Source organism: Heptranchias perlo, chromosome 16 (genome assembly GCF_035084215.1).
Source record: "Heptranchias perlo isolate sHepPer1 chromosome 16, sHepPer1.hap1, whole genome shotgun sequence".
NCBI classification, from domain to species: Eukaryota; Metazoa; Chordata; class Chondrichthyes; order Hexanchiformes; family Hexanchidae; genus Heptranchias; species Heptranchias perlo.
Window position 1 is genome coordinate 59,583,957 of NC_090340.1, and position 27,604 is coordinate 59,611,560.

The 27,604-nt window shown below is 44.8% G+C and overlaps 1 protein-coding gene across 1 annotated transcript in view; it reads right to left on the reverse strand.

Moving 5' to 3' along the window:
- LOC137333810 (cadherin-8-like) overlaps positions 1-27,604 on the reverse strand; it is a 156,993-nt gene that overhangs the window by 58,638 nt on the left and 70,751 nt on the right. Inside the window, exon 4 of the mRNA XM_067998162.1 lies at positions 20,858-20,977. Coding sequence (XP_067854263.1) covers positions 20,858-20,977 — 120 coding nt within the window. The remainder of the gene's footprint in view (positions 1-20,857; positions 20,978-27,604) is intronic.

Genomic DNA, 27,604 nt, shown 5'->3' on the forward strand with positions numbered 1-27,604 from the left:
CCTAATGTTTCCAAGCCTGCCACTTCACTGGCAATTTCTGAAGGGTGACAAAATCCTGGAACTCCCTTCCTAACAGCACTGTGGGAGAACCTTCACCGCACGGACTGCAGCGGTTCAAGAAGGCGGCTCACCACCACCTTCTCAAGGGCAATTAGGGATGGGCAATAAATGCCGGCCTCGCCAGTGACGCCCACATCCCATGAACGAATAAAAAAAAAGGACAGAGACCAGAATTCCTCCCCAGATGCCACCCCCTCTACTCAGATAATGGCAGCTTTCTGCCCCAGGCCCCTGGGATTTTGGGGCCTTATCTTCTCATTCGTTTCTCCCTTATCATGCTCCTTCCTGCAAAAAAAAATAACTTGGCTTGTAGCTTCTGCGAGCGCAAGTCGTGGATGGATTTGTGGCTCTGTCTCACAACGCACTGCCGGAGGCTCGGGACTATTTCCCTCTTCCGTGTGTGCTCTGTACTGCAGGAGGAAAGGCTGTGCCCTACGAGGCACGACACAGGATAACGAAGAACATCCCGCAATCTAAAGAGTGAAACCTTTAATAAAAAGGACGTTCAACATTTTAAGGTTAATGGACTTGAACTCCAGTATCAGTCCTGACTGACTTGTACGCTTCCCGTTATGGATTGGTTAAATCCTGGAGCATTGCTTTTCTACCAGTGGCACTTTTAGTAATTACAACAGCAACAACATCAACAACTTGCACTTATACAGTGCCTTTAACGTAGTGAAATGTCCCGAGGCGCTTCACAGGAGCGTTAGCGCACAAAATTTGACACCGAACCACATAAGGAGATATTAGGACAGGTGACCAAAAGATTAGTCAAACAGGTAGGTTTTAAGGAGCATCTTAAAGGAGGAACATAGGAACAGGAGTAGGCCATTTAGCCCCTCGAGCCTGTTCCACCATTTTATGAGGTCATGGCTGACCTGTGACCTAATTCCATATACCCGCCATATCCCTTAATACATTTGGTTAATAAAAATCTATCAATCTCATATTTAAAATTAACAATTGAGCTAGTATCAACTGTTGTTTGCGGAAAAGTTCCAAACTTGTAACACCCTTTGCGTGTAGAAGTGTTTCCTAACTTCACTCCTGAAAGTCCTGGCTCTAATTTTTAGGCTATGTCCCCTCATCCTAGACTACCCAACCAGCGGAAATAGTTTCTCTCTATCTACCCTATTAGTTTCCCTTAATATTTTGAAAACTTCGATCAAATTACCCCTTAATCTTTTAAATTCCAGAAAATACAACTTTAGTTTGTGTAATCTCTCCTCGTAATTTAACCCTTGGAGTCCAGGTATCATTCTGGTAAATCTATGCTGCATTCCCTCCATGGCAAATAATTCCTTCCTAAGGTGCGGTGCCCAGAACTGAACACACTACTCCAGGTGTGGTCTAACCAGGGCTTTGTATAGCTGTAGCATAACTTCTACCCCTTGTATATCCAGTCCTCTAGATATAAAGGCTAGCATTCCATTAGCCTTTTTGATTATTTTCTGTACCTGTCCATGACATTTTATTGAGTTATGTACATGGACCCCTAAGTATCTTTGGACCTCCACTGTTTCGAGCTTTTCACCATTTAGAAAGTATACTGTTCTATCCTTTTTAGGTCCAAAATGGATGACCTCACACTTGCTTACATTGAAATCCATTTGCCACAGTTTTGCACATTCACTTAATCTATTAATAGCTCTCTGTAATTTTATGCTTCCATCTACACTGCTTACAATGCTGCCTATCTTTGTGTCATCGGCAAACTTGGACATGTGGCTCTCTATCTCATCATCCAAGTAATTAATAAATACAGTGAACAGTTGAGGCCCCAACACAGATCCCTGTGGGACTCCACTAGTCACATCCTGCCAATTTGAGTACCTGCCCATTATCATTACTCTCTGTCTCCTGCCGCTCAGCCAATTTCCTAACCAGGTCAATAATTTGCCCTCAATTCCATGAGCTTCAACTTTAGCTGATAATCACTTTTGAGGGACTTTATCGAATGCCTTCTGGAAGTCCATAGAAATAACATCCATAGACATTCCCCTGTCTACTACTTTGGTCACCTCTTCAAAAAATTCAATCAGGTTCAATCAGACATGACCTACCCTTTACAAATCCATGCTGGCTCTCTCTGATCAGATGAAAATTTTCACGGTGTTCAGTAACTCTAGTAATTTCCCCACAACAGATGCTAGGCTAACTTGTCTATAATTCCCTGGTTTCCTCCTCTCACCTTTCTTAAATAGCAGAGTGACATGTGCAATTTTCCAATCTAAAGGAACGGTTCTTGAATTGAAAAAACTTTGGAAGATTATCGTTAGGGCATCTGCAATGTTCTCACCTACTTCATTTAAAACCCTGGGGGGAAACCATCTGGTCCTGGGGATTTGTTACTCTTTAGTGTCATTATTTTCTTCATTACTGTTAATTTGCTTATATTAATTATGGTGAGTTCCCGTTCCTGATTCAAAATTAGATTACTTGAGGTGGTCCAGCATGCTATCCTCTTTCTCTACTGTAAATACTGCGCAAAATAATTATTTAACATGTCCGCCATTTCCTTATTTTCATTTACAATATCACCATTATCAGTTTTTAAGGGACCCACATTGCTCTTGACCACCCTCTTTTTCCTAATATAATTGTAAAAATTATAGGAGCAGGTGGGTTTCCATCCCAGGGTTTTAACGGAAGTAGGTGAGGAGAGAGAGGTAGAGAGGCGGAGAGATTTAGGGAGGGAATTCCAGAGCTTAGGGCCCAGGCAACCGAAGGCACAGCCGTCAATGGTAGCGCGATTAAAACCGGAGATGCGCAAGAGGCCAGAATTGGAGGAGCGCAGAGATCTCAGAGGGTTGTAGGGCTGGAGGAGGTTACAGAGATAGGGAGGGGGGCGAGGCCATGGAGGGATTTGAAAACAAGGATGAGAATTTTAAAATCGAGGCTTTGCCAGACCAGGAGCCAATGTAGGTCAGCGAGTATCATATCCATGAATCATATTAAAGGTATCTTAGGGTACAACATAGATATAACACAAAGTGTTTTCTCCTTTGGTCCGAAATCAAGAGGAAGTTGTCCTTTCAGGTGATGCTATCTGAAGAAATTATGCACTTTAATGTTTAAATTATTTATAAGCTATAGCAGAGATACATTAAGCGAAGTAGATTGCGGTACATATGTTTGGTATTGTCTGCTTAAAAGGTGATTCTATTTAATTTAAGCGATTCATTTCTTCTGTGAATGGAATGCAAATCTTGACCTCTTGTGAAATTTCTTGGCATTGGAATTGTGCGCTCAGAGGATTTTTGATGACTCCAAATTGTACATCTATTAGCGAAAATGAGCCAGTAATTCATTCAGTGCTATCACACAATAACAGTTTTGCATTCGTAGAGTTTTTTTTGCGGGGTTTTTTTTTCTTCTATGTAGCTACAAAATGGTTTATTCATAACAATATATAACGGAGATTACAAAAATGCAACAAATTCTTCTTCTAAAGATGTGTATGTAAGCTCCAATTTATAGCATGGATGCTAAAGGTTGACTGAGTCATTCAGACTGCGGGCATCCCAGGTTCAAATCCCAGCTGTGCTATGTTAGCTAATCTCAGCTGAGTGAAGTTGGGGACGTTAAAGACTTAGGAGGGAAAAATCAGCCGCGGTTCCCACTCCAGATTGCTATCCTGTGAATCCCCCCACCCGCCTGGAAAATGCATATATGTAGCCATCAAAGCTACAACTCCACGATCGCACGCTCCCTGTATGGAGTCCAGCTCAAGAGGAGCACAGGTGGGAACCACACCATAGAACTGATTCTCCGACCCACATTCCCCTTCATGTGTGGCTCTGTGTTGGGGGCACTGGATTGGCGAATTTACCCTAAACCGAGGATCGAACTGGGCTCAGCTGTGATGCTCCCTTGATTAAATAGCCTGGTAACACTCACTGTCTATGTTTATACATGAAGCATGGCCACTTAAAGAAAGCACCATAGAATGACAGGCGCCTCTGCTATGCGAGAGCAATGCTGTCCAACAGAAATAGCTGACTAGCCACAGGCATGGCTACGACGACAGCTTTTTAGCCCCATGCACTAATTCCAGTAGAAAACGCCTCACACAATTCAGGTAACTGTACTTCACGTGTGTACATTTACTTAACAAACGTCCACCACCATTCAGTAACCAAGGAAGTAAAGCAAGGACAACGATCGAAAAAGACTCGCACACTCTGCTTTTCGTCTTACCATTTACCAACAAACGCACAAAATGATCAAAGTTCACATTCACAAGCCGTGCCAATATGAGTCTTGAGATCACATGCCCAATGATAGGGTCTATTACTCATTTTTTATTTACCAATCAGAAATGCAATCAGCTGTATCTGGATGCCAAATTGGCCACATTTGGCAAGTGGCTCACGTATTGGACAGCACTGGGCTGGCAGATGCCTCCAGGAGAGAAAGGGGGTAGAAAAAGGGGGAGAAAAATATATATTCAACCTATGATTGCGTAATTACGAGCACAAGTACAGACATTATAAAGGCGTGGTACCGTGGTGTTAGCCTTCGCTCAGTGGGTACCATTCTCGCCTCTGAATCAGAAAGTTGTGGGTTCAAATCTCACTCCAGAGACTTGAGCACATAATCTAGGCTAACATTCCAGTGCAGTACTGAGGGAGTGCCACACTGTTGGAGGTGGCGTCTTTCGGATAAGACATTAAACCTGTCTGCCCTCTCAGGGGGACGTAAAAGATCCTATGATACTATTTGAAAAAGATCAGTGGAGTTCTCCCCGGTGTCCTGGGCCAAAATATATCCCTCAACCAACATCACTAAGAAACAGATCTGGTTATTATCACATTGCTGTTCATGGGATCTTGCTGTGCGCAAATTGGCTGCCGCATTTCCTACATTACAACAGTGACTACACTTCGAAAGTGCTTCATTGGACGTAAAGTGTTTTGGGACGTCCCGAGGTTGTATCAGTGCAAGTTCTTTCTTCCTTTCTTTTCACGAGACATACACTTTGTAGAAGCGATTGTGCAATGACCTGGCTGTAATGCCAACCAGGCGTTCTACACCAGTCTTCTACATCATTGACTCTTTGGGGGTGAATTTCCTTTGGGCTTCTTCCACTCGGCCACCCTAACTTTGGTGGGAGTTTGGGAGGGAACCCCATTTACCCACGTAAGCAGAGTTTCCGCCAAACGTCTGCCGAACTTACGGCGGTAGAGTGGGAGAGGCCCCGAGGAAATTCACCCCCTATGTTTAGGACCTTTATTCCATTCAATGTCTTGCTTGAGGGAAACTCTGAGGAACCCTTTGTACCAGAGTGTTGGGACACTCGTCTGCTGTTCCACGCGCCATGAGCTTGTGATTTCAGTCCTGCCACTGCGGTCAGTTCCTAAGTGGAGTCCAGCCCCTTCCCCACAGGAAGAGGAAACTACAGAACCAAGAGCTATGTGGAAGATGGGCTAACCCTACCTCCTGGACACCACTTCCTTTTAGGGTAAAGCAAGAAAAAGAGTGGAAGCAGCACCAAATCCCAGCTCGGCCAACATGCCACCACTGGGCTATGAACAGAGGCCTACGGGCTCGTCATCCACTTTGGACCTCAGAAAGAAATATCAGAGTAGATTCTAAATGGTGAGAAGCTAGGAACTGTGGCGGAGCAGCGAGATTTAGAAGTCCAAGTACAGAAATCATTAAAAGTCAGTGGACAGGTAATGGAATGTTGGCCTTTATCTCAAGGGGGCTGGAATACAAAGGGGTGGAAGTTATGCTACAGATGTATAAAGGTCTGGTCAGACCCCATCTGGAGATACTGTGTTCAGTTCTGGGCACCACACCTCAGGAATGATATATTGGCCTTGGAGGGGGTGCAGCGCAGATTCACCAGAATGACACCGGGGCTGAAAGGGTTAAATTATGAGGACAGGTTGCATAGACTAGGCTTGTATTCCCTTGAGTATAGAAGTGTAAGAGTTCATCTAATTGAGGTGTCTACGATGATTAAAGGAGTTGATAGGCAAGATATAGAGAAATTATTTCCTCTGGTGGAGAACAAAGCAGCATAACCATAAAATTAGAGCCAGACCGTTCAGGGGTAATGCCAGGAAGGACTTCATCACACAAAGGGTAGCGAAAATCTCGAACTCTCTCCCCCAAAAAGCTGTTGAGGCTGGGGGTTAATTAAAAATTTCAAAATTGAGATTGATAGATTTTTGTTAGGTAAGGGTATTAAGGGTTACGGAACCAAGGTATAGATGGAGTTAAGATACAGATCAGCCATGATCTAATTGAATGGCGGAGCAGGCTCGAGGGGCTGTTCCTATGTTCCCATGTGGATCAGCAAATCTGCTGAGCCTATAAAGGGAAGATGAACCTCAAATGATCCCCAGGCTATTTAATGAGTCAGCTTGATCTGCTTTAAAATATTTTCTTCTCTGTGGTGCTGAGCTTGGAGCTTATCCAGCTTACAGCATGAATGTGCATGGGCTGGCACTGAGATCTACTAGAGCTGGGCAGTAGCAGATGGGAGTCAATCGTCAACGTCTACTGGTCTTCTATTACTGATTGCAACTTGATTTCCTGGACGAAGATTATCTGGAACCAGCAATGGCCAAAGCTTTCAGGGGCGGACAGGGAGAGACAACCGGGAGAAAAAAGACAAAGAAAGACTGGCATTTACATAGCGCCTTTCATGACCTCAGGACGTCTCAAAGTGCTTTACAGTCAATGAAGTACTTTTAATAAGAACATAAGAAATAGGAGCAGGAGTAGGCCAATCGGCCCCTCGAGCCTGCTCCGCCATTCAATAAGATCATGGCTGATCTGATCCTAACCTCAAATCTAAATTCATGTCCAATTTCCTGCCCGCTCCCCGTAACCCCTAATTCCCTTTACTTCTAGGAAACTGTCTATTTCTGTTTTAAATTTATTCAATGATGTAGCTTCCACAGCTTCCTGGGGCAGCAAATTCCACAGACCTACTACCCTCTGAATGAAGAAGTTTCTCCTCATCTCAGTTTTGAAAGAGCAGCACCTTATTCTAAGATTATGGCCCCTAGTTCTAGTTTCACCCATCCTTGGGAACATTCTTACCGCATCCACCCGATCAAGCCCCTTTTGAGGTGTAGTCACTGTGGTAATGAAAGAAAATGCAGCAGCCAATATTCCCACAAACAACAATTAAATAAATGATCAGATCATCTGCTTGGTTGAGGGCCAAGAAACCAGGAGAACTCCTCTGCTCTTCTTGAAATAGTGCCGTGGGATCTTTTACGTCTTTCTGGGAAGGTTTAACGTCTCATCCAAAAGACGGCATCTCCGACAGTGCAGCACTCCCTCAATACTCCACTGGAGTGTCAGCCTAGATATTGTGCTCAAGTCTCTGCAGCGGGCCTTGAATCCACAACTTGTATAATGATTCATGCTTAATTTTGGCACGAACTGTTTGGGTTTTAATTCAACTTAAATGTCTGTCTTGCTGTCCATTTGTTTCTTTAACTTCATGCGACACATCTTGTCAGTGTTGGGAGAATAAAAAGAGAAAAAGGAGGGCGAATGCTGGAAATCTGAAATTTAAAGGAGAAAAGCATAAAATGCTGGCAACGCACAGCATCTGAATCTGAAATAAAGGACAGATTAACATCCTTCACCAAAACCAGGACACTTCACCTGGCTGGGGGAGTCCCCTGTTTTGGACTCATGGAACAAAGGGTGGGGGGGAGGGGGGTGAATAACAGATAGGTGGCAAGGGCACAGAGAGACTAATGACTTTCAAAGTACTGAGGGAGTGCTGCACTGTCGGAGATTTCGTCTTTTGGATGAGATATTAAACCGAGCCCCCATTTGCCCTCTCAGGTGGATGTATAAGATCCCATGTCACTACTTGTAAAAGAGCCGGGGAGCTCTTCCCGGTGTCCTGGCTAACATTCAACCCTCAACTAACATCACTAAAAACAGATTATCTGGTCATTATCACATTGCTGCTTGTGGGATCTTGCTGTGCGCAAATTGGCTGCTGCATTTCCTACATTACAACAGTGACTACACTTCGAAAAAGTACTTCATTGGCTGTGAAGCGTTTTGGGACATCCCGAGGTCATGAAAGACGCCATTTGATGCAAAAATTTTTCTTTCTTGATTTCCTTCTTTCTTTCCTTATTTCTTTCTTACTTTCTTTCCTTCCTTCTTTCCCTCTTTTCTTTCTTTCTAAAATGCAGCGGATAAATTTAAATTGCTGGCTACTGAACAACAGTCATTTCTGGTGTAGGTCTGCACCCAAAACATTTACCGATCGGTCTTTCAGGTACCGATCGATCCGTTGCATATCTACGACACGTTCCCTTTCTATTCATCTCAGTACTCAAGTGCCATTCTGATGGTCAGCCTTTCGGAACATTGTGTTGTATTGTTTTCAATATGCTGCAAAACTTGGACCCAAAGGGTTAAATTTCATCTGCATCCCAAAACAAGCTGGGCCTTGGCCGCAAAATCAGAATACACAAGTCATTCCAGGGGAAGGCTGGGCACGTGCACCAAATCTCATAGCAGAAAGTAAAAAGCTGCAGTCATGGGAATGTAGGAACAGGAGGAATTTTCAGAAGATGCTTGAAGAATAAAGGCATTCGAAGAAGATCGAAGGGACCTTGCAAAAGGCTTGAGTAAAACAGTTGGAACAAGGAGAAAACTGAAATGAAATTATTTATTATCTAGAGCGGGGGATGGTGGGGGGGGGGGAGTGGAGGTAGAAATTATTGAAGGAGAAGAGACAAAGAAAAACCTATTTGAGATACAACTAAGATGGAAACAGAGGCCAAAATACAAACCCAAACTTCTGGGAGGGACGGAGAGAAGAATGCAGGGCAGTTGCCACGGTGCCTGCTGGAGAAGCGGAGAATCACACACAAACAAGAGAGTGAGATGAACACAAGAACAGGAGTAGGCCATTCAGCCCCTCGAGCCTGCTCCATCTTTCAATTAGACCAACTCCATTTACCCGCCTTAGCTCCATAATCCCTCGGCACCGTCACCCAACAAAAATCTAACGATCTCAGTCTTGAAAGCTTCATTTGACCTCAACAGCCTTTTGGGGGCGAGAATTCCAGATTTCTACCATCCAGATTATGCCCCCTCGTTCTTGATTCTTGCTTCCTCCATCAGAGGAAATAGTTTCGCTGTTGAATCTTTTTAACATTTTAAACACTTTGATCAGATCACCTTAATCAATCAAACAACTTAACAAGCTGAACTAATGCCAGATCACTGTGAGGCCTGCACAGTTTAGCCAGAATGACTTGCGAGGCAGTGTAAGAAGATAGCTTACAGGTCAATGTGCTGCATCATGTGATACTGAGCTATGCAGACAAGGAAGTTCCTAGCTTCGACCTTTGGTTTCTGTTGCGTTCGCTGATGACGGCTTGGATGGCAGAGGGGATACAGCCAAAGGCCTCAGTAGGTCGGAAAGGAGGAAAAAATAGATCTCAAGTCAAGTTTGCTATTCACTAACCACAAGGTGGAAAGTGAGCATTGGGTGAAGACTGGATTGGGCTCGAGGTGATCTCACCAACTTTCAGATAGCCTGACGTGCTGACACATGAAAAATGGCCATTTGAAAAGAAAGACAGAATTTGCATTTATATAGCACCTTTCACGATCTCAGGACATCCCAAGGAGCATTATAGCCAATTGAGTACTTTTTTGAAGTTTAGTCACTGTTGTAATGTAGGAAACATAGCAGCATTTAAGAACATAAGAATATAAGAAATAGGAGCAGGAGTAGGCCATACGGCCCCTCAAGCCTGCTTCTCCATTCAATAAGATCATGGCTGATCTTCAACCTCAAGTCCACTTTCCCGCCCAATCCCCATATCCCTTGATTCCCTTAGAGTCCAAAAACTCTATCGATCTCAGCCTTGAATATACTCAACGACTGAGCATCCACAGTCCTTTGGGGTAGAGAATTCCAAAGATTCACAACCCTCTGAGTTGAAGGGCTGAGGTTCAGGGTGCAGGACATCCCCAAGGTTGTAAAGAGTAGGAGAGGAGACAAAGTAAATCGAGAAGTAATGGTTAGATGACACCAAGGTAGGATTTTAAAAAACCTGCGGAGGAGAAAGAGAGACCGAGGGATGCAAGAAGTTTCACAGTTCTGAACTCCTTTCTTCCCTCGGTTTTCCCTTCCTACGAAAGGATGAGCTAAACTGTTACCTTTTGTAACAATCAAGGTCACTGAGTGATGCAAAACAGCAGAAAGTGCAAAGTGAAACAAGAAAACACACAAAGTGAAGAACGTTTTTTGACAAATATGCTTTGAGCATTGGAAGTGTTAACCTACAGGACTGAGGGAGTGCTGCACCGTTGGAGGTGCCGTCTTTTGGATGAGACTTTAAACAGAGGCCCCGTCTGCCCTCTCAGGTGAATGTAAAAGATCCTGCGGCACTATTCGAATAAGAGCAGGGGAGTTCTCCCTGGTATCCTGGCCAATATTTATCCTTCGACCAATATCTCTAACAAACATTTTATCTTGTAATTTATTTCATTAACGTTTGTGGGACGTTTTACTATGTTAAAGACGCTATATAAATGGAAGTTGTTGTTGTTGTAATGGCCGCTGGCTTCAGGGCCTTTTGGCCGTTGTCCGAAAACAGGCTTAAAGATCCACCTGCCCTTTTGGGGCCTTCACCGCCTAGCAGCCTGCTCGTCTTCACCGCTCCTCTCCGAGGGGCAAGGGAGGGCATGTGCAAGGCATAATGCCAACTTCTTCTGGGCACCTAGCATACCTGAAGGGAACTGGGGTGTGAGGGGGCCAAGCTGGGGCCTACCCATCACATTTACACGGCTGAACCTGCTTGGAGCATAACTGCTCCCTTGTCCCTCACGCTTGGGAATTCTCCGGAAATCCCTTGGGCAATATAATGGGAGTGGAGTCCTGGCTAAACGGGACCCTGGCCCTTTTACCTTGGCTGTGCACCTGGGAAGTAAGTGTTGCCGAAGCAGCAAAATGAGAGGAAAATATCGGGGAGATTTTCTTCTTTTACACTTGGCCCTTAAATAATCGTGTGTGTGCAGAATGGAATGGAGAATTTAAGCCAGGAAGACCTCACCCCAGTTGAGCAAGCTGCCTGATTTGCCATCCATCAAATTTTTAATTAATTCTGGGGATGTGGGCATCGCTAGCAAGGCCGGCATTTATTGCTCATCCCTAGTTGCCTCTTGAGAAGGTGGTGGTGGGCCTTCTTCTTGAACCGCTGCAGCCCGTGTGGTGAAGGCGCTCCCACAGTGCTGTTAGGAAAGGAGTTCCAGGACTTTGACCCAGCGATGGTGAAGGAACGGCCGATATATGTCCAAGTCGGGATGGTGTGTAACTTGGATGAGAACTTGGAGGTGATGGTGTTCCCATGTGCCTGCTGCCCTTGTCCTACCAGGTGGTGGAAGTCGCGGGTTTGGGAGATGCTGTGAATTATGCTGGTGGTATAAGTTATTTACCACCAGTTGTTCATGTACAGATTGGGGAGTGAACAAACTGATTAAATGGGTTCGTTACAATGGGATCAAACGTCAGATGAAAAGATGATGATGTCGATCTCAACTTGCTGCCCACGCGTAAAACTGGCATTGCAGATCGACGGCCTGTCATACAAACTGCCCTATTTTCATTTCTGTTGGAACTGATAATTGGGCGGTTTCTGTAACAGCCCACTGTTACACCTGGAGTGGGGAAGGAGGGGGGGATCTACTCCAATGTTAGTTGTTCACCTGCCCTGCTCACCCAGTGGAATACACAGTTTCCCTGCGATGGTCAGCTCACAGGTTTAATTCCTTCTGTGCGCTATTTCTGGTGCCCTGTTCAACAAGCTCACATAAATTCCCTTCTGAGCTTTTCGACGTTAACCCATTTGAAACTGCTTTTAAAATTAACGGGTAATGATTACGGTAAAATAGAACGGATAAATGTATGCGAGCGCATGAAAGTAACACTAAAAATAGCACAGGGAGGGAATTAAATCCACTGCTCCCCCACTGAGCAGGTGAATGTGAATAAAAAGCTGTATTATCACAAATCATTCATAGAATTCCAATGTACCAAAGCAGATCCTTTTTAACCTTGTTCTATAGAATTGCTGGTCTATCCAACCCATTCCCTAAATTGTTCAATGGTCTGTGCTCAGCCAATGTCATTAATCCATGGCTACTCTCACACACATCAAAAAAACAAATGAAAACTATCTTAGACCTCCAGGGAGCAGAGATGCACCCAAATCCAGAGGTAAAAAGATACTGATCTATACCACTGCACTGTCTGGTCCTTGCACAATACCTGCTCTCAGTTTAGAAAACTTCTATAAGACATTTTGGTCCATGTGAATTCATCTTGACAATGGAAACTCTGCAACACAGCTACTGACATCTAAGTCCAACACCTGGTAGAAATTCTCTCCTCAAGGACAACGGATTAAAGGGTTAAATTATGAGGAGAGGTTGCATAAATTTGGTTTGTGTTTGTATTCCCTTGAGTTTAGAAGGTTGAGGGGTGATCTAATCGAGGTCTTTAAAATGATCAAGGTATTCGGTAGAGTAGATTCAGAGAAACTATTTCCTCTGGTAAAGGAATCCAGAACAAGAAGGCACAATCTTAAAATTAGAGCTGGGCCATTTATGAGCGAAACCAGGAAGCACTTTTTCACATGAAGGGTAGTGGAAATCTGGAACTCTCTCCTCCAAAAAGCTGTGGCTGCTGGGATAAATTTAAATTTTCAAGATTGCTAGATTTTTGTTGGGTAAGGGAATCAAGGGACATGAAGCAAAAGCAGGAATTGAGGTTACAGATCAACCATGATCTAGTTGAATGGCAGAGCAGGCTCGAAGGGCTAAATGGCCTACACCTGTTCATATGTTCATCTCACTCTCTTGCTTGTGTGTGATTCTCCTGCTTCTTTTCCAGCAGGCACCATGGCAACTGCCTCATAGTCTTCTCTCCGCCCTTCCCAGAAATTTGGATCTGTACTTTGCTCTCTGTTTCCATCTTAGGTGTATCTCAAATAGGTTTTCTTTGTCTCTTCTCCTTCTACCGCCCCCCACCCTACCCCCCACCTTGAAAATAAATAATTTCAGTTCAGGTTTCTTCTTGTTCCAACAGTTTTACTCAAGCCTTTGGCAAGTTCCCTTCAATCTTCTTCAAATGCCTTTATTCTTCTAGCTGGAAATAGTATCTTCTGAAAATTCCTTAAGGCTTCCTCTAAAAAATGTGTTCCCAAAGTCCTGTTCAATTCCTAACCAACTGAGTTCTTTCAAAGCGAGCCTTACAACACAATAATTGTGTGACGATGCAATGTCAAGGTTTCATCAGTTAACTCAATGCAACTTTGTAATCTTCTCCCACCATTAGTACAGCTCATGATAAGAGTCTTTTAATCTTGGCATTCCTCATACTGTTAAGCTCATTAAGCTAATAGTAACTCATTAGTATACTAATATAATTGGCCTAAATTTTGCATCTTGGGGCGTGCCTGGTTAGTTAGGCTTAATCGTGCACGTTTAGGTTTTAATATTTTTTTGCCTACAAAGTTGCTGGAAGTGCGAGCTGGGACCTTAGTGAACGACGGGACCAACAGTCTATCTCCTTAACCAATGAGATTAAAGGATTGAGAAATGAACAGAGGAAGGACTGAGGAGGGTGAATTATAATGGGTGAATTCAATGTCAAATCAGGTTCAGAAAGGGAAATAAAGAGAGGAAAAGAAAGATTGGATTAAAAGAGAGAGAAAAAAAAAACACAGAAAGGAAAAGTAAGAAAAAAGACAAAAACATTTAAAATTTGACATTTTTAAAATCTCCAAAAACAATTCACGACCTGAAGGAATGAGACTCCACATTTAATTGTTCACCTTCTGGGCAAGAGATGTTGACTGGCAGTCATCAACAATGATCACGTCATTATAAGGGTAATTACGCTGTTGATTACCAGACTTGGCATTCTGTGACAAGTGTAATGGGCAATTAATGCGCAAATGCAGCAACTTCACGAAAATCACGGAGAGGTTGAGGGCGAGATGCCATTTTCGCGAAGCTAGCGGTGAAGTGGTGCAATTCGTCCAGCAACTTGTGGCGATTCGCAATTCACAGGGTAGCTCTCCCTCGTCACAAGTTGCTGGACGATTTGTGTATTAATAACGGCGAGCGCCATTAAACTCGCCGTTATTTTATCATCCAATTATGGGCCAATATATTTGTAGATCAAGAGAGGTCCTTTTTTTTCCCTAAAAGGATCATTCTCCATTCTAGTTGGATGATATAAATATCTTCCTTCTAACTCGTCTATATTGTTACGCCTTTAATTTGTGTTACCATGGTTACTAGACGTTAATAAGTAACGACACAAATGCCAACACGTTGCTCGCAATAAAATAACATAACGACCTCATGAACTCTTTCTGTTTGTTGTGCTGAACCTTGTAATATTTTCCTTGTTTATTGTAATCTTCTGAAACAATTGTAACCTTGTCAACCCTTTGAACAGGAGATGTCATAAATATCTATCTTTCTCCTTATGAGGGTAGCCAAATTGAAATGATAGACATAACAGATTTAAACTTTGACCTTCTGAATAGCTCAGTACTTTGCCATGAGGCTACTATATCATTCAAAGGATAGATTTTGCTTATCAACTGTTAAAACCAACAGTTTACCCAAGTGATACCAATATGATGGCATGATTGTGGCCACGTAATACACCGGCATAGTCAAGGATAAGGGCTACATGTCTAAGGCATGAATAATTCATGTTTTTAAGGTTATCTCACAAACAAAATAAGTTTCAAAGTTACCCCTTGCCAAAAGAATAAATGCAACACTTTTCACTTCCAATTTCCTGCCTGCAGGCGTTAATGGTTTCCTGGGGGCTGGACACAGCTGCCCTCCATTGTCTCATTCTTCATGTGTGAACCTTGCCAATAAATGTTGGCAGGCTGATCAATTGTGGACTGCGTCACAGCCATCTCAGATCTCGTCTTCACCATGCACTTTCTGGCAATGGTCACTACGGGCCCTGGCTCGCAGTCCCAGCTCGGGTATGCGCTACAAGGCCATCGGGGACCTCCGTTGCTCTGACCAGTGGCAGATTGAAAAGAGAAAATCACTTTACATGACATTTCCATTTATATAGAATGGATTTTTTAATCTCCCACTTTCAGAGACAATGATTGGATTTATGATTCAGCTTATATTTGCTTGGTGGTGAGTTCATGGTATGAGGTAAAATTATCACTTGAGGTTACAACATTTAAACATATGAAAAGAGCAAGAAAAGACGATCAGATTCATCAAACTAATTCCAACAAATACATGGAGCAGCCTTGCATACCTTCTTCCCAGCTTCTACTAATGCTCAACTTTGACAAGCTCATCCTCAAATAAGGGTTGAATGGGAATCTACAGCCAAGCAGAATATTTTTGACATTTGATTTGAATATAATATTTCTGTCAACCATTGTCTAATTGCTCAATTTCGCGAGTGCAGAGGAGATACTGTAATGGAATACCTCGGTTGCAAACACACACGGGCAGAGAAGGGAATTATAGTGTGCTTGTAAATCCTATCAGGCCTTTATAGAAAGAAAACAATTGGCTCAAATCTTAACAGCAACACATATCTCCTTTTCAAGGAAAGAAAAAGAAAAAGGAGGGGGCAAATGAGTCAACAAATTGGAATGAATGGTTTGCTTTGCTCCTGTAATAATCTCTCCTGAGCAGCTGCCACAACCGCTCCTCTCTAATTATATAGAGAAAAATCACCTAAAGGGTGGAAAATGAACAATGCTTTGCAAGAATTTCAACATATGCATAGAATGTTGGCTGACCTGAATATTTGTACAGTGTCTGCCCCACTTTGCCTGTCCCTCTATTTGTACAGCACCTGTCCCTCTTTGCCTGTCCCTCTATTTGTACAGCACCTGTCCCTCTTTGCCTGTCCCTCTATTTGTACAGTGCCTGTCCATCTTTGCCTGTCCCTCTATTTGTACAGTGCCTGTCCCTCTATGCCTGTCCCTCTATTTGTAAAGCACCTGTCCCTCTTTGCCTGTCCCTCTATTTGTACAGCACCTGTCCCTCTTTGCCTGTCCCTCTTTGCCTGTCCCTCTATTTGTACAGTGCCTGTCCCTCTATGCCTGTCCCTCTATTTGTACAGTGCCTGTCCCTCTTTGCCTGTCCCTCTATTTGTACAGTGCCTGTCCCTCTATGCCTGTCCCTCTATTTGTACAGCACCTGTCCCTCTTTGCCTGTCCCTCTATTTGTACAGTGCCTGTCCCTCTTTGCCTGTCCCTCTATTTGTACAGCACCTGTCCCTTTTTGCCTGTCCCTCTATTTGTACAGCACCTGTCCCTCTTTGCCTGTCCCTCTATTTGTACAGTGCCTGTCCCTCTATTACTGTCCCTCTATTTGTACAGCACCTGTCCCTCTTTGCCTGTCCCTGTATTTGTACAGCACCTGTCCCTCTTTGCCTGTCCCTATATTTGTACAGTGCCTGTCCCTCTATTACTGTCCCTCTATTTGTACAGCACCTGTCCCTCTTTGCCTGTCCCTCTATTTGTACAGTGCCTGTCCCTCTTTGCCTCTCCCTCTATTTGTACAGCACCTGTCCCTCTTTGCCTGTCCCCCTATTTGTACAGCACCTGTCCCTCTTTGCCTGTCCCTCTATTTGAACAGCACCTGTCCGCTCTGTGCCTGTCACTCTATTTGTATAGTGCCTGTCCCTCTTTCCTGTCTCTCTAGTTGTACAGTGCCTGTCCCTCTTTGCCTGTCTCTCTAGTTGTACAGTGCCTGTCCCTCTTTGCCTGTCCCTCTATTTGTACAGCACCTGTCCGCTCTGTGCCTGTCACTCTATTTGTATAGTGCCTGTCCCTCTTTGCCTGTCACTCTATTTGTACAGTGCCTGTCCCTCTTTGCCTGTCCCTCTATTTGTATAGTGCCTGTCCCTCTTTGCCTGTCTCTCTAGTTGTACAGTGCCTGTCCCTCTATGCCTGTCCCTCTATTTGTATAGTGCCTGTCCCTCTTTGCCTGTCACTCTATTTGTACAGTGCCTGTCCCTCTTTGCCTGTCCCTCTATTTGTATAGTGCCTGTCCCTCTTTGCCTGTCTCTCTATTTGTACAGTGCCTGTCCCTCTTTGCCTGTCCCTCTATTTGTATAGTGCCTGTCCCTCTTTGCCTGTCTCTCTAGTTGTACAGTGCCTGTCCCTCTATTGGTACAGCACCTGTCTGCTCTGTGCCTGTCCCTCTTTGTATAGTGCCTGTCCCTCTTTGCCTGTCACTCTATTTGTATAGTGCCTGTCCCTCTTTGCCTGTCCCTCTATTTGTACAGGACCTGTCCCTCTATGCCTGTCCCTCTAGTTGTACAGTGCCTGTCCCTCTTTGCCTGTCCCTCTATTTGTACAGCACCTGTCCCTCTTTGCCTGTCCCTCTATTTGTACAGTGCCTGTCCCTCTTTGCCTGTCCCTCTATTTGTACAGCACCTGTCCCTTTTTGCCTGTCCCTCTATTTGTACAGCACCTGTCCCTCTTTGCCTGTCCCTCTATTTGTACAGTGCCTGTCCCTCTATTACTGTCCCTCTATTTGTACAGCACCTGTCCCTCTTTGCCTGTCCCTGTATTTGTACAGCACCTGTCCCTCTTTGCCTGTCCCTCTATTTGTACAGTGCCTGTCCCTCTATTACTGTCCCTCTATTTGTACAGCACCTGTCCCTCTTTGCCTGTCCCTCTATTTGTACAGTGCCTGTCCCTCTTTGCCTCTCCCTCTATTTGTACAGCACCTGTCCCTCTTTGCCTGTCCCTCTATTTGTACAGTGCCTGTCCCTCTTTGCCTGTCCCTCTATTTGTACAGTGCCTGTCCCTCTATGCCTGTCCCTCTATTTGTACAGCACCTGTCCCTCTTTGCCTGTCCCTCTATTTGTACAGCACCTGTCCCTCTTTGCCTGTCCCTCTTTGCCTGTCCCTCTATTTGTACAGTGCCTATCCCTCTATGCCTGTCCCTCTATTTGTACAGTGCCTGTCCCTCTTTGCCTGTCCCTCTATTTGTACAGTGCCTGTCCCTCTATGCCTGTCCCTCTATTTGTACAGCACCTGTCCCTCTTTGCCTGTCCCTCTATTTGTACAGTGCCTGTCCCTCTTTGCCTGTCCCTCTATTTGTACAGCACCTGTCCCTTTTTGCCTGTCCCTCTATTTGTACAGCACCTGTCCCTCTTTGCCTGTCCCTCTATTTGTACAGTGCCTGTCCCTCTATTACTGTCCCTCTATTTGTACAGCACCTGTCCCTCTTTGCCTGTCCCTGTATTTGTACAGCACCTGTCCCTCTTTGCCTGTCCCTCTATTTGTACAGTGCCTGTCCCTCTATTACTGTCCCTCTATTTGTACAGCACCTGTCCCTCTTTGCCTGTCCCTCTATTTGTACAGTGCCTGTCCCTCTATTACTGTCCCTCTATTTGTACAGCACCTGTCCCTCTTTGCCTGTCCCTCTATTTGTACAGTGCCTGTCCCTCTATTACTGTCCCTCTATTTGTACAGCACCTGTCCCTCTTTGCCTGTCCCTCTATTTGTACAGTGCCTGTCCCTCTTTGCCTCTCCCTCTATTTGTACAGCACCTGTCCCTCTTTGCCTGTCCCCCTATTTGTACAGCACCTGTCCCTCTTTGCCTGTCCCTCTATTTGAACAGCACCTGTCCGCTCTGTGCCTGTCACTCTATTTGTATAGTGCCTGTCCCTCTTTCCTGTCTCTCTAGTTGTACAGTGCCTGTCCCTCTTTGCCTGTCTCTCTAGTTGTACAGTGCCTGTCCCTCTTTGCCTGTCCCTCTATTTGTACAGCACCTGTCCGCTCTGTGCCTGTCACTCTATTTGTATAGTGCCTGTCCCTCTTTGCCTGTCACTCTATTTGTACAGTGCCTGTCCCTCTTTGCCTGTCCCTCTATTTGTATAGTGCCTGTCCCTCTTTGCCTGTCTCTCTAGTTGTACAGTGCCTGTCCCTCTATGCCTGTCCCTCTATTTGTATAGTGCCTGTCCCTCTTTGCCTGTCACTCTATTTGTACAGTGCCTGTCCCTCTTTGCCTGTCCCTCTATTTGTATAGTGCCTGTCCCTCTTTGCCTGTCTCTCTATGTGTACAGTGCCTGTCCCTCTTTGCCTGTCCCTCTATTTGTATAGTGCCTGTCCCTCTTTGCCTGTCTCTCTAGTTGTACAGTGCCTGTCCCTCTATTGGTACAGCACCTGTCTGCTCTGTGCCTGTCCCTCTTTGTATAGTGCCTGTCCCTCTTTGCCTGTCACTCTATTTGTATAGTGCCTGTCCCTCTTTGCCTGTCCCTCTATTTGTACAGGACCTGTCCCTCTATGCCTGTCCCTCTAGTTGTACAGTGCCTGTCCCTCTATGCCTGTCCCTCTATTTGTACAGTGCCTGTCCCTCTATGCCTGTCCCTCTAGTTGTACAGTGCCTGTCCCTCTATGCCTGTCCTTCTATTTGTACAGCACCTGTCCCTCTATGCCTGTCCCTCTATTTGTACAGTGCCTGTCCCTCTATGCCTGTCTCTCTAGTTGTACAGTGCCTGTCCCTCTATGCCTGTCCCTCTATTTGTACAGTGCCTGTCCCTCTATGCCTGTCCCTCTAGTTGTACAGTGCCTGTCCCTCTATGCCTGTCCTTCTATTTGTACAGCACCTGTCCCTCTATGCCTGTCCCTCTATTTGTAAAGTGCCTGTCCCTCTATGCCTGTCTCTCTAGTTGTACAGTGCCTGTCCCTCTATGCCTGTCCCTCTATTTGTACAGCACCTGTCCCACTATGCCTGTCCCTCCAGTTGTACAGTGCCTCTCCCTCTATGCCTGTCCCTCTATTTGTACAGTGCCTGTCCCTCTATGCCTGTCTCTCTATTTGTACAGCACCTGTCCCTCTATGCCTGTCCCTCTATTTGTACAGTGCCTGTCCCTCTATGCCTGTCTCTCTAGTTGTACAGTGCCTGTCCCTCTATGCCTGTCCCTCTATTTGTACAGCACCTGTCCCTCTATGCCTGTCCCTCGAGTTGTACAGTGCCTGTCCCTCTATGCCTGTCCTTCTATTTGTACAGCACCTGTCCCTCTATGCCTGTCCCTCTATTTGTACAGTGCCTGTCCCTCTATTACTGTCCCTCTACTTGTACAGCACCTGTCCCTCTATGCCTGTCCCTCTATTTGAACAGTGCCTGTCCCTCTATGCCTGTACCTCTATTTGTACAGTGCCTGTACCAGTATGCCTTTTCTAAATAAACCAACAAGGAGACATTGGGTTGCCCCAGTGTCATTAAACAAAAAACAAGCGAAAGTGCCCCCTTCTTACTGGGGCATATCTAATAAGGAACTAAATCATAAAGAACAAAGGAAGCTTTGGCTGATCTATTCCCAGCATCCATTATACATTCACAGTCCCCGCAGTGCTCGCCCATTGCAGACAAGACCACAGAAGAGAGGCAGGCAGCCAGAGCAAACTCTCCCCACATCCCCCCGTCTAACCTAGACCTGTAGATAGCCACATCCATGAACAGACCCTCTGACTTACCCACACCCCTCCTCCTCTATACCAGGTGGCAAAAGATCAGGAGTATGCTGCCAAAATAAATCCTACAACACCCCGGTCAGTATTCCTTGGCGGTCTCCCATCCAAGTACTAACCAAGCCTAACTCTACTGAGTTTTCAAGATCAAACCAGATCAAGAGCTATTTGAGTAAGTTGGATTCTACATGGTATATGTTCAGGCCCAGAACAACTCGGCTGATATTGTTCATCAAGGGCTTCAGGAAGGGAGAATTGGAGTGTTGGTAATGAGCACCTACCAGTGTGTGGCTCGATGGAAAAATACGGCTGTCCTTCCAGGATACTGTATACCAGTTTCGCGCTGTTCCCATAAACCGGATCATCAGCGTCAGTGGCTGTTACCCCCATGACAGAAGTGCCTGTTGGAATGTAAGAGCATAAAGATTTTTAGGAACAGGAAAAGGACATTAGGCTCAACAATCCTATCTCTTTTCAATAGATCAACTTCACCTTCTCACGGTATCCCTTATATCCTTCAATCCCTCCTTGGGCTGAAGAAAATCATAATATGATTAGGCAGAGTCAACATGGTTTTATGAAAGGGAAATCATGTTTGACAAATTTATTAGAGTTTTTTGAGAATGTAACTGGCAGGGTAGATAAATGGGAACGAGTGGATTTTTAAAACATTTGTTCTTGGGATGTGGGCATCGCTGGCAAGGCCAGCATTTATTGCCCATCCCTAATTGCCCTTGAGAAGGTGGTGGTGAGCCGCCTTCTTGAACCACTGTAGACCGTGAGGTGAAGGTTCTCCCACAGTGCTGTTAGGTCGGGAGTTCCAGAGTTTTGACCCAGCAACGATGGAGGAACGGCGATATATTTCCAAGTCGGGATGGTGTGTGACTTGGAGGGGAACGTGCAGGTGGTCTTGTTCCCATGTGCCTGCTGCCCTTATCCTTCTAGGTGGTAGAGATCGCGGGATTGGGAGGTGCTGTCGAAGAAGCCTTGGCGAGTTGCTGCAGTGCATCCTGTGGATGGTACACACTGCAGTCACGGTGCGCCGGTGGTGAAGGGAGTGAATGTTTAGGGTGGTGGATGAGCTGCCAATCAAGCGGGCTGCTTTGTCCTGGATGGTGTTGAGCTTCTTCAGTGTTGTTGGAGCTGCACTCATCCGTATATTTGTCATATGTTCGTCGTATATTTGTATATATTCATTGTATATTTGGATTTACAAAATGCATTCGATAACGTGCCACATAAAAGGTTGTGACACAAGGTAAGGGCTCATGGGGTTGGGGATAATATATTAGCATGGATAGAGGATTGATTAAAGGACAGAAAACAGAGAGTAGGGATAAACGGTCATTTTCAGGTTGGCAGGCTGTAACTAGTGGGGTGCCGTAAGGATCGATGCTTGGGCCTCAGCTATTTACAATCTATATTAATGACTTAGATGAAGAGACTGAATGTAATGTATCCAAGTTTGCTGACAATACAAAGCTAGGTGGGAAAGTAAGCTGTGAGGAGGACACAAAGAGTCTGCAAAGGGATATAGACAGGTTAAGTGAGTGGGAAGAAGGTGGCAGATGGAGTATAATGTGGGGAAATGTGAGGTTATTCACTTTAGTAGGAAGAATAGAAAAACAGAATATTTTTTAAATGGTGAGGAACTATTAAATGTTGGTGTTCAGAGAGATTTGGGTGTCCTGGTACATGAAACACAAAAAGTTAGCATGCAGGTACAGCAGGCAATTAGGAAGGCAAATGGCATGTTGGCCTTTATTGCAAGGGGGTGGAATATAAGAGTAGAGAAGTCTTACTACAGTTGTACAGGGCTTTGGTGAGACCTCACCTGGAGTACTGTGTACAGTTTTGGTCTCCTTGTCTAAGGAAGGATATACTTGCCTTAGAGGCAGTACAACGAAGGTTCACTAGATTGATTCCTGGGCTGAGAGGGCTATCCTATGAGGAGAGATTGAGTAGAATAGGCCTATACTCTCTGGAGTTTAGAAGAATGAGAGGTGATCTCATTGAAACACATAAGATTCTGAGGGGGCTTGACAGGGTAGATGCTGAGAGGCTTTTTCCCCTGGCTAGAGAGTCTAGAACTATGGGATATAGTCTCAAGATAAGGGGTTGGACATTTAAGACTGAGAGGAGGAAGAATTTCTTCACTCAGAGGGTTGTGAATCCTTGGAATTCTTTACCCCAGAGGGGTGTGGATGCTGAATCATTGAGTATATTCAAGGCTGAGAGCGATTGATTTTTGGACTCTAGGGGAATCAAGGGATATGGAGATCAGGCGGGAAAGTGCAGTTGAGGTCAAAGATCAGCCATGATCTTATCGAATGGCAGAGCAGGCTCGAGGGGCCTTATGGCCTACTCCTGCTCCTATTTCTTATGTTCTTATGTAATAATCCTATCTCTTTTTGATAGATCAACTTCGCCTTCTCATCTTCTCACCGTATCACTTATATGTTTCAATCCTTCCTCTGGCTGCAAACACATCTAACTATCTCGTGAAATAAAAAAATATCCCAGAAAATGCTGGAAACACTCAGCAGATCACGCAGTATCTGGCTCAGGGGTCAGAGAGGGGATGGCGAAAACAAGACAAAGGGTGAGATTTGGAAGGAGGAGTGGAGTCAGAGGCAAGTGAAGGGGAAGAAGGATCAGGAGGGGCGTTGGTATCTAAGAGTTGTTGAAGCTTGCAGTCTTTGACATCTGAAAGGAAGAAGAAAAGTGTTTTGTTAAAGTGCCGGATGCTGCCTGACCTACTGAGTGTATCCAGCATTTTCTCTTTTTATTTCTGATTTCCAGCATCCGCAGTATTTTGCTTTTGTAATTATCTCTTGAAACACATTTAGCCACTTGACTGGCCAAACCTGGGAATTTATTCCACACCTCGGTTACCTATTAACTGAGACGATGTTACCCCTCACGGGGGGAATCTAAAACTAAGGGTCGTGGTCTCAGAATAAGGGGTCGCCCGTTTAAGACGGAAATGAGGAGGAATTTCTTCTCCCAGAGGGTCGTGAATCTTTGGAATTCTTTACCCCAAAAAGCAGTGGAGGCTGAGTCATTGAATACATTCAAGGCTGAGTTAGACAAATTTTTGATCAGCGAGGGAGTCAAAGGATATGGGGAAAAGGCAGGAAAGTGGAGTTGAGGTAAAAATCAGATCAGCCATGATCTCATTAAATGGCGGAGCAGGCTCGAGGGGCCGAATGGCCTACTCCTGCTCCTATCTCTTATGGTCTATTGGGTCAAAATGTTTTGCTTTACTTCCCTTCTAATTCTTGCTTTCCTAATTTGTAACTTGAGTCCCCCACCCTGGTACTTGAACATATTGTTGCAGAAAACGATTAGTTCTGGATTAGATCTGTCAGTTCCCCTTATATTGAAACCTTCAATTCAGCCAACCCAAAGTCTCCTTTTCTGAAAACAGTGCCCTTAGGCTTAAGCAGAAGGTATTTCAGGGTTCACTAACTTCTACCATCTGTTGCTGTTCTTTCTCATCTCTTTTTGATGAACTTTATGCTCATCAGTTGCCTCATTCCCAACCTTGGAAGAACATTCCCTCACTGCAACATTGTGATGTTTTGTTCCGTTTCCCACACCAGCTACCCAGTGGCCTGTCAGAGTAAGATTGCTAATCATAGAATCTTAGGATCTTACAGCTCAGAAGGAGGCCATTCGGTCCATCGTGCCTGTGCCGGCTCTTTGAAAGAGTCACTCCCTGCTCTGCAAATTTTTCCTTTTCAAGTATTTATCCGATTCCCTTTTGAAAGTTACTGTTGGATCTGCTTCCATCACCCTTTCACATGTGTGTTTCACATCATAACAATATTAATAATATTAATTAATAATACTAATCTAGTACCAATTAGTGGCAATCTTATGCTGTAGGCCCGGGCCCATTCTAAATGGATTGAGATGAACCAAGCTCATTTCAGAAAGGACCCTTGCACTCAGTAGTTTCTATTTATTTCTGGCCTCTAGCTCATCCCTCTCTTCCTCCGCTCTTATTCTCCTTTCTTCCCTGTTTATAGACCGCTCACTGGGACATCTCTTCCACCTACACACCTGGTGCCAAATGGAAGGCAATCTAACCAGCCTACAGATTGAGATGGAACACCAACAATTCCATGAAGGGTGCTCTACTCTATCCAACACGACCAGCTGGGAAATGGCAGTATTCACCCAGGATGATGCAAACGAGGTTTAGTAACAGGCAGCCCAAAGTCGAAAACCGCTGAACCATCCAAATCCAACACTGGCAATTACGTCAATTGTTCAGATACTGGGCTTCCTGCCACTGCCACAGTACATTCATGCTGCTGCAGAATGAGTAGTTCATGAATATACTGTATTACTGCATTAGGGATTCCATGGAAGTCACAGCAACACTGAAGAGAATGTTTTTAGTAAACCATTAAAATACCAGACAGTTAAATAAATTCTGATTAGCTTTAAAATCCTTCTTGCTGCATATTAATCCCTCACACCTTCACTGTCGGGAACTCTTCCCAAGCCAGCGCCCTCAGTTACTTGTTGTGGAGCCAAAAATTTGTGGCCTTTGCAGAAAGGTCGCGTATTGGATGGGTCTCGGCCTTAAGTTGGAGTTTCCTGAGGCCTTTGTTCAAGGTGGAGCCTCTGCCCATGGGGCCATCGATGTAGGAGGGGATGGTGTTGAGGTTGGTGCAGGGACTCCCTACGCCGGTTGTTTCCATGTCCCTGGCCCCCAAATATATTATCCCCAACCCCATAAGCCCTTACCTTGTGTAACAACCTTTTATGTGGCACCTTATCAAATGCCTTTTGAAAATCCAAATATACAATGAATATATGACAAATATACGGATGAGCTGGCAATGGTATGCCTAGTTCGGGCCCTCAAAACGGGAGGTGGGACCTACCTGGAGGTCTCTGCATCCCTGGAACCAGCAACCTCTGCCCCAATTTGTGACCTGCGGGACAAGGCGGATGCCCTTGATGCACTCTCATGGGGCAGGCACCTGCTCGTGGCATTAAAATGAAAGGACCTTCCCCTTATCCTGTCAAATTTAGCAGCTTCAGCGAAGGAAGTCTTGGGCGAGTGCATTCCAATACCTATGCCAGAAGGTGCCACCTTCGGCAGATTTTCAAACCCCGTATCTCTACTGATGTTAATCTAGCTCCATGTACTGTCGGGCTCAGTAACTCCACCTAGCTGGTACTCTGTGCCAATGAATGTATCTCGACATTAATTCAGCCCGCTCATATTGTCAGGCTAAGTAGCCCTTTCCAACCAGCACTGTGTGTTACTGACTGTACCTCTATTAATCTTAATCCAGGTCCCTCACACTATCGCGCTGAGTAACTCTTCCTAGCAACTTTGGCAATGATAGAATAAGGGCATAAAAGGTCATAAATTACTAACAGTTGTGCTGTGCACTGTGAGTAGAGTTAGCGGTGATTTGATTGAGATTCATAACACGATGAAGGGACTAGATTGTATTTGTGCAGACAGTTTGTTTCAACTAAATAGGTTAGGGAGGACCAGGGCTCGTAATCACAAATTATGTAGATCTAGGTTAGATGTCAGGAGATGGTTCTTTTCCCAGAGAATAGTGGTCCTCTGGAACAGGCTGCCGGCTTGTACGGTGGACGCTGATTCACTGAATTCCTTCATTCGCATAAGGGGGTCGGAGAGGAATTTTCCAGATTTGTTTTCCCCTAATTGGCCTGGGTTTTTATCTGGTTTTTCTCCTCTCCCAGAAGATCAAATGGCTTTCGGGTGGGGTGGGGATTATATATATTGTGATGCACAAGGCACGACAGTTGTGTGGGGCAGGCTGGATGGGCCATAGGGTCTTTTCCTGTCCAACATTGTTTGTATACTTATTGGAACTGAGCCCGTTTTATTTTATCTTCTTCCCTCTCCTACCCTTATTTTCCTTTCTAACTTACTTATAAACTGCAGCCACTGTGGTGGGATTCAACGCTATATAGCCAGCCTTCAGGAAGTGCAGGATTAAGTTGGTATGCCAACACTTACATGAAGAGCACTCAATCCAACGGGACCAGCTGTGAATTTGGCAGAAGTCACCCAACTGAAAAAAGCAAAGTTGAGTAGCGGGCAACCCAAGGACAGAAACACGCAACCAATGCAAGCCCAGTATTGCGATGAAGTCAAGTGCTCGGATACTGGGCTTCCTGCCATTGTTGGACTACGCTTGGGTTCCAGCAGGCTGAGTAATTAATTAATACACTACTGCACTAGGAACTCTATGGAAGCCAAACCAGCAGCCCAGCACCGTTGGAAAATCCCTATATCTTTATTTGAACTAGGGTGTACAATTAAAATCATAGAATCATAGAATGAAACAGCACAGAGGGAGGCTGTTAGGCCCATCCACTTTGGTAGAGCTATCCAATTAGTCCCATTTCCCTGCTCCTTCCCCATGGCTCTGTAAATTTTTTTCCTTCCAGTATTTATCCAATTCCCTTTAGAAAGTTACTACTGAATTGTGTATTTATTGGAACAGTGTAGTGAACAGTGAGGAGGATGGTAATAGACTTCAAGAGGACATGGACAGGCTGGTGGAACGGGTGGACACATGGCAGATGAAATTTAATGCAGAGAAGTGCAGAAAGAACGGGGCGAGGCAATATAAATGAAATGGTATGATTCTAAAGGGGGTGCAGGAACAGAGAGACCTGGGGATATATCTGCAGAAATCTTTGAAGATGGCAAGACAGGTTAAGAAAGTGGTTAAAAAAGCATACGGGATCCTGGACTTTGTAAACAGAGGCATAGAGTACAAAAGCAAGGAAGTTATGTTGAACCTTTAAAAATCACTGGTTCGGCCACAACTGAGTATTGTGTCCAATTCTGGGCACCATACTTTAGGAAGGATGTGAAGGCCTTAGAGAGGGTGCAGAAAAGATTTACTAGAATGGTTCCAGAGATGAGGGACTTCAGTTATGTGGATAGACTGGAGAAACTGGAGTTGTTCTGCTGAGAGCAGAGAAGGTTAAGATGAGATTTGATAGAAATGTTC